Below are 15709 nucleotides of genomic sequence, written 5' to 3'. Positions count from 1 at the left end.
TAACAAATTAAATTACTTTATGAAAATATTTTAATTTGTGTCACCTACATATTTCAAACTTATTTCGGTTGATTTCGAAAATTTTGCTGAAGGTTGTTTTAAATTTTGTTTTAAATTGAAACGTTAAAGGTTTCTACATGCAGACCTTGCAATAAATGGCATGCGTTTTTAGGGTTCCGTACCCAAAGGGGAAAAAACGGGACCCTATTACTAAGACTGCTGTCTGTCTGTCCGTCTGTCACCAAGCTGTATCTCATGAACCGTGATAGCTAGACAGTTTAAATTTTCACAGATGATATATTTCTGTTGCCGCTATAACAACAAATACTAAAACCGGAATAATATTTAAGTCCCCATACAACAAACGTGATTTTTTTTGCCGTTTTTTGCGTAATGGTACGGAACCCTTCGTGCGCGAGTCTGACTCGCACTTGGCCGGTTTTTAGTTCAGCAATGTATTCAATCGATCAATCGAATAACGCAATGTACCTATTGCAAATCCGACCTTACGAAGACGAGACCTTAATCATTAACACTAGAGAACCATTTTGAGAACTATAGGTACCTAGTAAGTCTAGCAATTCGACCTTATTGTAGGTAATTATCCTGGTCCTCAGGTAAATAATGTACATATGTTGCAATATACTTAATTCATTGAATTATGAATTATTTATGAGTTAACGATACGCCTTTTTATATACCTAGGTATCCTATTTCACGTTTGAAATAACACAATCTTCATGCAAATATAATAATTTATTTACAGTTATAAAAGTACAAAATGATGTATAAATACAGTACATCTACATTTATATTACTGTTCCTGTTTATGTTTTATGGCTTGTTGTATTTCTTTTTGACGAGCTTTTCTTTGCAGTCTTTGAATATTTTTATTCACTTCTTTATGATTTGCCTCTGACAAGTCTCTAGTATTAACATTTTTATTTGGCCTCGTCTCATCTTCAACTCTACCATATTTATTGTTTGTCTTTTGTGCTATATCTACGTTACCTGTTTCTTCATTAGGTCCTTTATTATCACCTAACCAATCCTTTGCTTCACCTTTTGAAATAGATTTCTCAAATACAACAAATCCATCTTTGCTAACATATTGCAAGACAGGTGTTAGGTACTCCTGTTTTCTAGCATGCCTAATTTTCTTATGTCTCCTCATAGACCTGCGGTTCTTCCAATTCCAACGTTTCCTGTCATAGTCACTCGAGTCAGTGTCAGAACTTTCGCTTGAATCAGTTTCCCAGCTTGAGTCATCAGAGTTATGGTGATGACGTGATTTCTTGATAATCTTGACTTTCTTCTTGTAGGGTTCAGAAGGCTTTCTTGGATCTTTTCTAGGATCCTTATAAGCTGGATCAGGAGAGTAGAAAGGCATGACAATGACTGGAAGTTTGGCTTGTGGAGGACCACCGAGCATTGGCATGCCCATGGGCATTCCAGGTAAACCCATAGGCATGGGACCCATGGGTAGCGGTGGGCTCATTCCCATGGGCATTGGAGGCATTCCCATAGGCATTGGTGGAGGGAAGGGAGCAGACAGAGGTTTTTCTGGGTTAGGGACAGGATTCCCTGGATTTGCTGGTGGGCCAGACATGAAAGGAGGAAACTGAGGAGGCAAGGGTGGTGATTGGAAAGGCTGGCTGGTCATCTTGCAGTGCATTGGCAGAGTTTGAGGGAGGAATTGGAAGTTGGTCGGACATGGTGGCAGTTCAGGCTCAGGGTCTTTTGCGAAGACTGCCGTGAAGCTTACCAGGATTGCGTAGGAGCGCAGTTTCCTGGCCATTTTAATCTGTGAAAAAGAGGATGAAACTTATGAAATATATGTGAAGCATTTGATGAATTTTCACTAGATACTATTTCACGTTCTACTGACATTACATACCTACTTAATTACTTATGCAAACTATATTTAATTAGCACGGACAAATATAATATACGAGAATTATAATATGTAGAAATCGTGAAAGTTTAAATCAGTATAATATACCAGAGTTTAAAATTACCCGTTTAATTTTAGATCAGGCCCCGGAGATAACATGCCAATCGCTACCGCTACGTAGCGAACGAAACGCAACTGTCACTGCCGCACTAATATGGAAGAGTGACAGAGAGACACACAGCGGGTCGATGGCGAAGCGCAAGCGATCGGCACCTTGGCTAGGCCGCCAGGGCTATTATAATGATTAATGAACTACTAAATGTAAGTTTTTCAAACATACCTTATCAATACCATTAAGTTCGAGACCACGACTTCTTTTTTCACAGCGTACCTAACTTAGATTCGTCTATTTATCCCAATTGCTCTCTCCAAAGCGTTTCTTGAAATGTGTATACGCAGAAGGGCGCTTTTATGTAAACCAAAAACCATGAGGCCAGGTGGCCAGGGGACAATAAGTCGATAACGTAAGATTTACGTAATCAAATCAAGCATACAATGTGCTTATTGTCGATTTGGCTTACGTAAATCGGGATTATAGGATCTATAAGTGTACGATATACACTTATACCTATAGACTGACTTAGTCATGGGGCCATTTACAAAATTGCCTAGAAAACCAGCATAACTTTGACCGATACATGATGGTAGCTGCTACATATCTAGATGTCTATGCTCTTCGTTAATACACATTTGTTGTTATGTGAATACTCATACGTTTAGATTTAAGCCGAATATGTATGTTTGTTTACTTATAAGCATGTTACATATGAACTTACATAATAATCTCATTGTGTTGAGCTAAAATTACGCTATTTAACAGGATGTATTATCGGTTTTCCTTAGTCGCGTCCGAATTTTGATTGACTCCGCTAGTTCTTGCCGCTCTAAGTTTGATATATAATATAGTTTGATATGTCAACTATATTAATTAATATATCAAGGTATGTAGCCTATATCATGGCCCTCTAAGGTTTTATTTCATTATACCTATCTGTAGATATTCTTAAACATCTTCTTATATTCCAAATCATGAAATTGTACACAAAGCGTAATTCATATTCCAAAGGTCTTAAAGTAAATGTATATTTTCAGATGAACCTCCACCAGGTCACGCTATTCATGACACTCCGCGTCTTCCACACGCAAGCCCAGTTCCCAATGCAATTCCCTTCAGCAATGTCCATGCAAATGGGCATGCCACCCGTGCCAATGCAAATGCCAATAGTCGGCCCGCCACAACTGCCAAGCGTCGTAATGCCATACCATTCACGTACAGCCGATAAATTTAGAGAGAGACCAAGGAAGTCAAAAAGGTCAAAGAAACCTAAGAAAAAGCAAAAGAAGAAACGTTATGAATCGGAATCCGGTTCATCTAGTTCTGATGATAGTCGATCTATGTCTGGGTCTGAAAGTCTTGAAATTAATTTTACTAGTAGAGCTAAAGACAAAAGAAGACGTGAGGTTCTCACGCCGGTGGTGTCTTACGTGACCAATGATGGATATGTGGTATATCAGAAAAAGATAAAGAAGGATCGGGCTAAGGACTGGTTGGAGTTAGGAAAGAACTCAGATCCCAATGCGCTGGAAACCAGGGATAGTGAGAGTGATGAGGTTGAAGGAAAGGATTCGGTTCGGAAGCGTCGTTTTAAGTCTCGTCGGTCGCAGTGAAAAGGCAGCCTACAACTATTAAAGTTTCAGTGTAAATAAATTGATAAAAGCGTACGTTAATGTAAATTTGTAATATTTGTATAAAGTATAATTGTTTCAGATGTAGTGTGTTTTAATTTATGTAACTTATTCCATTTAAGTGGCGCTGGTGGCTTAGCGGTAAGAGCATGCGACTTGCAATCCGTAGGTCGCGGGTTCAAACCCCGGCTCGTACCAATGAGTTTTTCGGAACTTATGTACGAAATATCATCTAATATTTTTACCAGTCGCTTTTCGGTGAAGGAAAACATCGTGAGGAAACCGGACTAATCCCAACAAGGCCTAGTTTCCCCTCTGGGTTGGAAGGTCAGATGGCAGTCGCTTTCGTAAAAACTAGAGCCTACGCCAATTCTTGGGATTAGTTGCCAAGCGGACCCCAGGCTCCCATGAGCCGTGGCAAAAATGCCGGGACAACGCGAGGAAGATGATGATTCCATTTAAGTATTGAATTTACTACATAACGATTCCGAGTAAAAGAAACCCCACAGGGAAATGTGGATATGGCTCAGGGTGTACCGCAGGAGGCCCAAGGAAAAAGGACTTAAAAATTCCGATCAAAAGTGCAAAATACATAGGAGTTGGAAAATACTTGAAATTTTCGACCAAAAGAGTCGTTCCTATTCTTATTGCGCATACAGCTTACATAAGTATCTAGTGTACATAAGTAGGCAGCACCTATGTGTGGTTTAGATAGGTACCTATATGAATAGTGTTACGTAGAAGCTGCGATTTTCTTCGCAGCATGGTTTTTAGCGCAGTCTATGTTCGTTGAAGTCTAACAACACACGTGCAGGTAAACTTACATTTTGATTAACTTTATAAGAAATTGGAAAATTAAACCTCAGCGGAAATCCACTGTGGAACACACACCGCCTAAGTAGGAACATAGACGATCCATCTGTTAATAATTTGATTGATCCATCCAGGTGGATATTAAACCCGGATCAAGATATGTGTACTCGTATCACAGATTAATAAAAAGTTACTGCCTCGTACTTCTTTAGTTCGATAGTATTTGCGTGCGTATGGGTTGTAGTGTTGTAGTGGTCTAAGGGCTTAATATTTAGACACATGCACGTCGGCAATATAAAAAACCGGCCAAGTGCGGTAAATATTTATATTATTCTGTTTTTAGTATTTGTTGTTATCGCGGCAACAGAAATACATCATCTGTAAAAATTTCAACTGTCTAGCTATCACGGTTCATGAGATACAGCCTGATGACAGACAGACGGACAGATGGACGGACAGACGGACAGACGGACAGCGGAGTCTTAGTAATAGGGTCCCGTTTTTACCCTTTGCATACGGAACCCTAAAAAGCGATAAATACATACTTACAATTGAGGTTTTCTTTTCAGACTATGTTTCTGATACTTCTTACTATTACAACGACGGTGGCAGTTTTCACCAGCGCTCAGCATTGGCCGCATGTTCAGCAGCAGAACTACGCTGCAATGCCAAAAACTCCATATTACACGTTCCAGCAAGGTCAGCCATATCCAGGCATGCTACCGTATGGGCAAGAGTGGATGCAAGCCAGCCCCCAAAAACCACCTTGGCCCTTCAGACCAGGGTATCTGTATGGTCCGCCGGGTCATAGGGCTCCTTTATTTTTTGCTTCGTAGATTAAACATTTATACCCAATTTGTAGTTTTGGTACTTATTCGATAAAAATAAATACAATAGTTGAATGACTGTTAATGTGAATAATTTGCTTTCAAAAATAATTAATTTAAACAGAAAAATACAGCCGGTTGCTGTCATATTGTCTATGATTATTGTCTATGGTAGGTACAGAAATGTTGCCAGGATATAAAGTAAACGGATATTTTACAAAAATCTGTAATTGAGGTAGTTATTTTACTATAGCATTTTTAATTAATATATCGAATGGAGTGATATTACTTAATATGTTTTTGTAATGAAAATACATCCCACCATACAATATTTAAAGCTGTGGGTGAACAACTAATGTAAAATCCTATTTTTTTACTAAAATCGTTTTTTTATTTTTATTTATTCAGGTTAATCTTTGTGTTAATATAATGTACCTCTAGATATTTCTTACTTTTAAATTTGTGACATTATTATAGAAGTTATATTGGGTATGGTTAATTTACTGTAATATTAATTTAAAATATTGTACAAAATAGTATGGCAACATAACCCTGAAACGTCAATGTCAAAACAATCAAATCAAGACAAATAGACCGAAAATACGTGTCCGTTGTCGCGTTAGTCGAAGTGATTTCATTATCCGTGTTTTCTGTATTTTTTGTGTAATATGAAGTGTTTTTACCGATTCCATAACAATAGTCGCTTCTGACAATGCAGGGATACGTTCCCAAGCTATACAATTTCTCTCAACGTGCGTTCTGTGTGTGAAAATCGGAGTCATGTTATAGTGCCGTGTTTTAAAGTTTAGGGAAAAAACATGGATGTGTCTCTAGATAAGGATTGGAAGAAAAAACTTGGATTCCAAATTAACTTTAAATCGGATTCCGAAGAAGACCCGTAAGTGTAGTTTTATTTAGTTAATGTGTTTGAGTGGTTTAGCTTAAATTGTTACTGATACGCAGTTATCAGTTGGTTTCGAGAGTTTTATGGGTTGTTAATAATCTAATGTAGTGATTATACGGCCGAGTTCAGTGGACTTTACGACTGCAATTAACTTTGATGGAATGTGTAGTATTTATTTCTGGTTTTTGTTGTGTAGGAAATTATGACTTGGTGTTTTTGTTTGGATTGTCTGCTTTTACAAATATTTTTTACGATTTGATGCACTGATGTACTAGTTTCACCACTTTGCAACACACTATTGTAACCATGCATGGGGGTTTTCGGTGTGGGAATGATTTGAGTAAGAGCAGAGATAATCAGACAGGTTAGTCTGAGAGAACATCATATTATGCTTCTCTCTCTCTGTCTCTCTTTAGCCTTTTTCTACCCTTTGGGTGTAGGCCTCCTTCATTTAGCGCCATTCGTCACGGTTCTCTGCGACTTGGAGCCACTGCTTCCCTGCAGTCTTCTTGATGTCGTCGTCCCAACGCATCTGGGGTCTACTTTTACTACATATTATGCTTAATGAATAACAAACTGCAGATTGTATACTCGCAATGATACAATTTTATTTTCACCACACTAACTCGCAAAAATTCTCCTTATCTTTCAAAAACAGAAGAGAAAGTTGCATTTAATCCACAAGAGTGGCAAAGTAATTTGATGCAAATGTTATGTTAATTTCTGATGTCGGCGAGTAGAATAGTCTTTTAATGATGATTCTGATACATATTAAAAAAAAATCATTTGGATTTCATTTGTAATGTTTTACAGTTAGTATTTTAGTGGTGGTATGGTCTGTTCCTGTCAGGAACAGACATGAAAAATGGAGTAAGCTGGTAACACATTGGTATCCTAGAGACGGTAAAAGGAATAGAGGAAGACAGTACAAGAGGTGGGAAGACGAACTCAAACTGACGGCTGGTCCAAACTGGAGAAGAGTAGTGAATGATAGAAATCAATGGAAGGAGTTAGAGGAGGCCTTTGCCAGGAGGCACACTGAACTTAGAGACATATTATAACAAAAATAGAAAACTACCAAAGAAAGGAAGAAAAATCTGAGTTCAGGATAAAGGGCTTATATAGATAGATAGATAGATAGATAGGTGGTATGGTAAAGAAAATTAGTGTTTCACTTGGTAGCAAAGTTTGTTAAAATATAAAAAAAAATTTTTTTATTTAGTCATTTGTTTAAAAATTAATTATTCATTATGTAGAAACCTGCTAGAGTACATTCTGTTTTTAAGTCAATACCTACTCTTTGGCTAATGTCAACATTTCCGCACCGGAAACTCCGATGTATGATTGTAACATAGTTCTGTACTTCTGATTTTATAGACATTAGCGAGTTTCAGCCAAAACTGAACCTTTGATTGGAAAATGATTTTCATGCTGAATCCTGCCAAAACCAAAACTTTGGTTGGACTACCGAAAATATACTTTTTTGCCTTCAGTCAGACACCAGTAGAAAGTGGTCATGGATATATATATTGGATATCATATCAAATTCATCAGATTTTCAGAACAAAACCGGTACACATATCAAAAGTCAAGGACGTACATCCTGTCTAGGACCTCTTGCAACGGTATTACACATATATTGTATCTATAAAAAGTTTAACAGCTTGTTAATGCAGATACATTATCACAATCGGCCCATCAGCTGATAAGAGCAGAGCAAATAGGTACTTATAATCAGATACCAGATTGTATAGAAATTAGTTATAATAATAATAATAGCCTTTATTTCAGACAAGTGTTTTGTAAGTATAATTTGTTAACATATATGTATATATATATATCTAATTTCCATCTGTAATTAGTTGGTTAACTGTTATTAGGGGTCGTACAATAATTACATCACACGTTTAGGGGGAGGGATGGGGTCACGAAAACGTGACAAGTTGGGACAAGGGGAGGGGGAGTAACAAACTTTGTGACGTCACTAACTTCAATCAGTAACCGAAAAAATATTTTTTTTTATTCGCTGTACAGTTAAACAACGAGTTTTTGGAACGATAATCGTTCTTATTCGTTTAGTTAATAATTAATGGATGACCCCTTAGTTGTGTTGTGGTTTTGTAGTTTATACTTTAGTAGTACTTTATATTTACTAGGAAATGCATAAGACATTAAAATTTACATTGGAACTGATAATTTTAATTAACAAACAGTTGAGTTGATAGAGCAAGGATCATTTAAATGAAATCTTATCAATTCAATTGAAATGATTTATTTGTAAACATAACTACATGGTGTCACTAGACTCACTAGTAGGTATGCATGAGTAAAAAATATAAATCGTATAAGCCGAAGCTGTAACGTCCCGGGCTGAGCACGGTCGCCTTTTTATCGCCTGACACCATGCCTGTCACGTTCTAACAAGTATGTAAGTGCGAAAGTGACAGGTGATAAAAATGCGACCATGCTGCCACCGCTGTACGCCCAGTAGTCAGTGGTATGATAAACGTTTAAACTTCTATGTCACTTCCACACTTATTTCTCTCTAAATCGTTGCAGACTGTGAAAGTGTGATTTGACACCTTTTTACTGTAAATACCGGTTAGAATAACATTATTTGCTAATGAGTTTGGCGTCTGCCATCTACGACCTTACCTCAAAACTTACATATCACCTGTACAAGAGGCAGTATGGATATTACCCTCTCCTGTATCCCTCGCTTTTCGTCTCGGGTATGGTGGGGCTTCACACACTGGAGCTAAGGCGGAAACTGTTGTTGTTAATGCACTACTATGGTGTAATAAACAACACAGTAAATAATCCGAGTGTACTGGAGAGACTCGGCCTGTTCGTCCCGGTGTGGCGTCCCTGTCCCCCGGGCCTGAGCGCGCTGCCCGCGCGGCGCCCGGCGCGCCTCTTCGCGGGGTGCCCCGCCCCCCCGCGCGCACCCGCCGCGCCGCTAATTCGCCCACGGCTCGGGCACTAGAGCTTCTTAATGTCTTGTCCATCCGTGCCCCACATATCGACATATTCGCGGATAGTGTTGGTAGTTTTGGTAGAGAGCTCTCAGTATTCCTGAGTCAATACCTGACGAAATAATGTTTGACTACTATTTTGTTATAATGATGATATATGTAAATAATTAATGATAATAATGATGATTTTAATGTAATTAATTTAATTTATTTAATAAGCGATTTGGTTTAACTGTAATGCTTATAAATGTAATAAATAAATAAAATCAAATATGACGGCTATGACACACCGCAAAAACGGTGACAGTGGTCACGGGCGTACTGGCGTGAGGAATCGACGCACGGTGTTGCCGCGTGGTTGCCGCGCAGGGTGATGTTTAGTATTATAATGTAATTATGAATGAAAAAATTAACGTATAAATGAGAGGTCAAGCAAAAACTTAGACTTACTTAAAAGCTATCGAATGAAGTAAGTCTCATAAAGCAACAGTTCTCAGTTCTTTTTTTGTAACTGAAGTGGCGCTGTTTGTAGAAGGTTTTTACAATAAATGTCTTTTCTTTCTTTCTTTCTTTCATATTAATTTTCGTCGTAGTACTTCTAAAATAAGGGAAAAAAGTCAATTTTAGGTATATTTTCAAAAGAAAATTCTATTGAGGAAATCATGAGCCATCGTGTTTCTGACAAGCAGATAACTAAATTCTGTTTTTTTATTTCGTAGACTAAAATGACATTTCATGTGATACTAAGAAATGTCATGTCTTACACATGAAACGTCATTTTAGTCTACGGAATAAAAAAAACAGACTTTAGTTCAGGGATTGAAGTTCTACATACTAGAAATTCTATATGCAAGAAATTCTTGTAAAAGTCTGGAAATATAGCTTCAAAATAGCGCATTTTACTATACACCGCGCCTTAACAACTTCTGTATACCAAATATAATCTTTATTTGGTAAACTATAGTCTTGGAGATTATTAAAACCGTTCAACCCTGTTTTCACCTCTTTAAGGGTTAAAATCGGACTTAGTGTGACTTGCGTTGTCGCGCGCGACGGCATACCTGAAGTTACGCTTCCAATACCTATGGTATAGACTCTATACTATAGTCACAGAGAATTGCGTATTAATAAATAATAAATATTAAATAAATAAATATTATAGCACATTCTTACACAGATTGACTAAGTCCCACGGTAAGCCTAAGGAGGCTTGTGTTATGGGTACTCAGACAACGATATATATAATATATAAATACTTAAATACATAGAAAACACCCATGACTCAGGAACAAAAATCTGTGCTCATCACACAAATAAATGCCCTTACCGGGATTCGAACCCAGGACCATCGGCTTCACAGGCAGGGTCACTACCCACTAGGCCAAACCGGTCGTCAAACCGTATTAGCTGTATAAACTGAATAAGTTTCAAATTTGAAGCTACCTACCACGATACTAACCTTCAACTATTATGACTGCTATAGGTATCTGTCAATAGGACACCTAACCAAGTGGGTAGGGTTTGCAATCCGGATCCGAAATTTATGAAATAAACCGGATCCGCGGATTGAAATGTATCGGGACATTTCAATCCATCGTGCAATCTCTACAAGTGGGTCTTATTGCATTAAGGTTGACACTGAACTTATATCTTTAATCGTGGTTAACAGATAAATCACGTGGTGCTGTTATCTATTATAACAGAACTGTTATCATTAATGCAGCTCGATCCCTACGATCTTGTCCACTAGCACAGAATAGGTGACAACAAGATGTAGTAGTACAGAATTTTGACTATCTAATTAAGCCTCTTTAAGAGCTCTACCAGCTGAAAATTATGCAAGCCAGATCGTTTTATGTACACTACGTCATTTACGAATACATCCGTCATCCGTGAAGCCATTGAAATCAAAAAACATAGAAATTTCAATCGAGACGAAGGTTTTAAGATCTCATCCACATGGAACCCAGTCATTAGTGAGTGTAAGCGAAAACAAATATCGAAAGTTGAAAAATCGAATATTGTGAGTGTTGTGTGTCGACCCGGTGACATCCCTAGTGCGCAAAACGTTCAAGTTAATAAACAAGACCAAGTGCGGGTAGTTCGAAAAACTCGCGCGCCTAGATGTTGATGTCAACTTTAGCCAGTCTTCTCTGAGACCACGGGGACAACGCCGTCCTCGAAACGTCGGAGGTAAATTTAAAACTTATTTTACGCGATTAAGTCCCGTCGTTGTAAATAATAATGAGTAAAAATCGTGAAAGTTTAAATCAGTGATTTACGAATACACTTACACAATACTTTTTTTAGAAAATCATAGGATTCTTCATCGGCGTCAGTGAAAGACGAAGACTACGCGATCCCTTTTGCTATCAAACACCTGTTTTGTTACAACTATCCTTTCCATTCTTTCCGTTTTGTATAAACGCCTCTGCCGGGCTAGCACATGATTTGCGCGAGAGTATCTCGCCGCGACATAGACAACTCTTCCCCCTTTAATTAATACAATTAGTAAAAGAGGGGTAGTCTATCTCGCGGCGAGATACTGTCGCGTCAATCATGTGCTCGGCCTACAGGTAGCATTTTTTTCTATAATACCTATAAAAAATTGTAGTATCCCTTGCTATCTGCTTAGTAATAATTAGTTTGTCAAATTTCTATAAAGGAAATTACCTACTGTATGTTATTGCATGAATTCTATAGTAATTTAAATTATATTTTTTTTTCTTGTTTACTCATAATGCATGTTAATTTTATAACATGTAATATTTTGAAAAGATGTGTCTTGTGTCCCGCCGAGTTTGTTGCCGATCCCATATTGGGATACCCTCCTCCAATTGAGGGGGAATATAAATCTTCTCGGGGCAGAGGTGTAGGGTTAGAGGCGGCGTAGCTTTGACGTTCATAAGCGCATTGTTATATGCCTACTTGAATAATAAACTATCTCCAGTGGTGAAGGCCGGATTCGAACCGGCATCTTTAGCTATCGCGGCTAACGCCATGAACCCCTAGGCCACCCCGCCACGGCGGTGCCCTTCCGAATTTCTCGACTATATGCCATCTTAGTAAGACTAGGCGTTTTTGACCAGCTCTAAGGGCAAGCAGTGCGCGCTTGCACCTCCTAAACGAACTCCTTACGGATTTACGCTGTAGCGAGAGAGACTGGTGCTGCCATCTATGAACAAGTTTGAGAACAAATACAATTATTTTATTATATATTTTGATTTGTGTTTTTTAAAGTAGTCACACTACTATATATAAATTAAAAACTGTAATAGATGTCATATATTAAAGAAAAAGTGACGAAGCCCTCCAGTATTTAATACTTTGTTAAACAGTGAAAATTCTCTAGCTACGTAGTACTAATATGCATATTACCCATACTCGTAGTATAGTGAGTTTTTTTTTACATATTGTTGTGAATTACGCTTGTGGCCGTGACACGTGAACATGACACAGCGAACGCAAACGGACACGGTTTTCGGACAATCATGATTTGAATATTTTCTACACTTTTGATAAACACTTCGTAAATCTTGTTATAAACTGAAACGGACTTTATATACTAATGTGACCAAGTCTTCAGCTTACGCGGCTCACGCTCTGGACCTATGGGATACCCGGCCACGGCGGTATGATACGATATCGCCGCTATACTATGGGGTTGAAGGACCTGCGCTGTCACTTATGGCCGACTTACTGCGGAACAGGAGGCAGGTTGTGGTCGCCGACCACGATCGAATAAGATCTGACTCAGTGACCACTAACATGGGCGTAGCGCAAGGGTCCTCAGTCTCCAACATTCTCTTCTCCCTTCTACTGAACGACCTACCGGACGCCATTAGAACCGGTGAAACATTCATGTACGCCGATGATGTGGCCGTCGTTGTGAGCGCCCCGACGTACGACGATCTTGAGAGGAAGCTAAGTTTGACCGCGGCAACAGTATCCAACTGGTTCACAAATAATGGCCTGATCTTAAACATAAAGAAAACGCATCATATACATTTCGATCTCTCTGGGCGGCAGATTAGGAACTTGTTAGTGTCGATCAATGGCGACCTTATTAACCAAGTCACAAACGCAGCATTCTTAGGGTTTGAACTCGATAGAGGCCTGACTTGGAATCACCAAATCGACAAAGTATGCAACAAAGTAGCAACGGCATGCTTCCTATTAAAACGGCTGGCGCGATTTCTCCCAAGGGAAATCGTTCGATCATGCTACTTCGCGACCGTCCATGCGCACCTCCAATATGGAGTCGACTTGTGGGCAACGGCGGCCGGTTGGGAGAGGGTATTTCGACTCCAAAAACGCGCAATAAGAGCCATAGCGCGCGTAACCCAAACGGACTCGGCGAAACCCCACTTTAAATCATTAGGTATTTTAACACTGCCTTCACTTTTAATCCTGCAAATGGCAGTGACTACACGAGAAGAGATAAATGCGACACCCGTGATCAATGATGTGGTTACGCGCAGGTACGCGACCCGCAGCGCTCGCTCTCGAAAGTTGCCCCTTGTCTCACATAAACTCGCAAAATCGAGAAAACTTACGAACGTCATGGGTCGTAAGGTGCTCAACCACCTACCGGGTGACATTATTGCTGCACCAAGTGCGCCTATATTTAAGACTAAGCTCAAAAAATGGCTTCTCGAGCAGGCGTTTTACGACCATAGGGAGTTATTCTCTAATACATAGTGTAAGACGCTCTAATGATAATAATGCTATTTGTAATATATTTTATATTAAGGTTGACATGTAATTAAATATTACCAAATAAAATGAATATGAATATGAATATACTTACTCATCCTCGTACCTGCAACACTCATTTGATGACAAAAACACCCGTATTCCGAATGAAAGAAAAGCGACATTTCCATCAAATGATTGTTGCAGACATGAGGTTGAGTAAGTATAGCGACGATATGAAGCTCGGTTCTCCATAAAAACGTAGTTCCGCTCTCATTTTAAAACGAGTAGCTTGCTAGTTTGCTCTGAAACTTTATATTTACAATAGGATAAGGTATATCTATGTCTGAAATTAGTTTATGTAGCTTCAGACACCATAGTTAAAAAAATACAGCGAATTTACGTTTCATCTCTATTTCTTTTTTTGTTTTATAAACTGGAACTATATAAACTAATTTCAGACCTAGATATACCTCATGTCATTATGTGCAAAGTTTCATTACAAGCCAAAATGTGGTTTTAAAATGAAAACGGAACTTCGTTTGTGAAGGTGAAATGGGAAGGTGAAATTCGGCCGAGCTTGCCGGAGACTCGTAATAGTGTTGCTTAGTACCTAGGTACTTCGCAATCAACTAATAATTGGTCAATAACCTGTCAATAACTATTAACATGCCCCGTGTCTAAAAGTACTATTATACATGTAATGAGTACCAATCTAACCTAACTCAATCTCGCCATAATATATTCCATTAGCACATTAAAATAATGTGAACACACCAAACCACGTGACTCAGTCCTCAGTCATTCCGCCATTGAGATACCTATGGTGGAGGAGCACAAATAATTGTCGGATTAAGACCGTCGGAGTCGGACAATTATAGTATCAACGGGGACCAAATTAATCAAATCCACAATCAAATGGGCTCCCTTACCACCACTACATTTTGTATCTGTAAAATTATACATAGGCTGAGCTACCGTACGACATGGTATTGTTTATTTGCATTCTTTTGAGGTTCTAATCATAAAGTATAGTCATGTAGATTTGCCGAGTACTAAAGATATTATCTAAATGAATTGAGGTACGATTTTTGCATACTAAGACATTAGTATTCGTTTTTAAGGTTCCGTGCCCAAAGGATAAAAATGGGACCCTATTACTAAAGACTCCACTGTACGTCTGTCTGTCTGTCTGTCCGTCTGCCTGTCACCAGGCTGTATCTCATGAACCGTGATCTAGCTATCACGGTTCATGAGATACTTTCACAGATGACTTTCTGTTGCCGCTATAACAACAAATATTAAAAACAGAATAAAATAAATATTTAAGTGGGGCTCTCATACAACAAACGTGATTTTTTGCCGTTTTTTGCGTAATGCTTCAGAATCCTTCGTGCGCGAGTCCGATTCGCACTTGGCCGGTTTTTTTTTTTTTCAAACTAAGGCAATGTTTGACATAGTAAGGAATATTTATCAAGTTTACGATATACGACACTTTTAAGATAATATATCATTATGTGCGTTGATTTTAAAAATAGTCGTTATCTATAAGGAATGCGCGAAGTGTTTGATAATGTCCGACCGAAATTAGATCTTTGCCGAAACCGAAACTGAAACTAGACCAAGACCGAACCTACGTTAGATAGTTTTGCTAACCCTTAGTTTAAATTTGAGTTTGCGCTGCTAAAGCAGAGACGCTTACGCTGGCTGGGGCATGTGCATCGTATGCAACCTTCTCGTTTGCCGCGGCGTGCTTTGCTTGGCGCCATAGCTGATGCCAAGAGAAGCGTAGGTCGACCGATGCTACGGCATAAGGACTGCGCCAAGCGAGACATGCACGCCTTCAACATCCCGG

The 15709-nt window shown here is 38.7% G+C and overlaps 3 protein-coding genes across 3 annotated transcripts in view; 2 read left to right on the top strand and 1 right to left on the bottom strand.

Moving 5' to 3' along the window:
• Positions 1 to 814: 814 nt before the first annotated feature.
• Positions 815 to 2334, bottom strand: LOC134749112 (swi5-dependent recombination DNA repair protein 1 homolog). Its single transcript, XM_063684017.1, has 2 exons — positions 2235 to 2334; positions 815 to 1804 (listed from the first exon to the last, which is right to left on the bottom strand). Exon 2 carries the CDS (start codon positions 1796 to 1798, stop codon positions 815 to 817), a length of 984 nt encoding a protein of 327 aa, XP_063540087.1. The 5' UTR covers positions 1799 to 1804; positions 2235 to 2334.
• A 354-nt stretch (positions 2335 to 2688) lies between these two features.
• On the top strand, positions 2689 to 3622 carry LOC134749101 (uncharacterized). The gene is made up of 2 exons (XM_063684008.1): positions 2689 to 2895; positions 3047 to 3622. Exon 2 carries the CDS (start codon positions 3047 to 3049, stop codon positions 3620 to 3622), a length of 576 nt encoding a protein of 191 aa, XP_063540078.1. The 5' UTR covers positions 2689 to 2895.
• A 2260-nt stretch (positions 3623 to 5882) lies between these two features.
• The window catches only part of LOC134749093 (mitogen-activated protein kinase kinase kinase 4), a 66132-nt gene continuing 56305 nt past the window's right edge, over positions 5883 to 15709 (top strand). Inside the window, exon 1 of the mRNA XM_063683999.1 lies at positions 5883 to 6178. Coding sequence (XP_063540069.1) covers positions 6099 to 6178 — 80 coding nt within the window. The 5' untranslated portion in view covers positions 5883 to 6098. The remainder of the gene's footprint in view (positions 6179 to 15709) is intronic.

The sequence above is a fragment of the Cydia strobilella genome, chromosome 2 (assembly GCF_947568885.1).
Source record: "Cydia strobilella chromosome 2, ilCydStro3.1, whole genome shotgun sequence".
In the NCBI taxonomy this organism is placed as follows: domain Eukaryota; kingdom Metazoa; phylum Arthropoda; class Insecta; order Lepidoptera; family Tortricidae; genus Cydia; species Cydia strobilella.
This window is presented reverse-complemented; position numbering and strand designations above follow the sequence as displayed.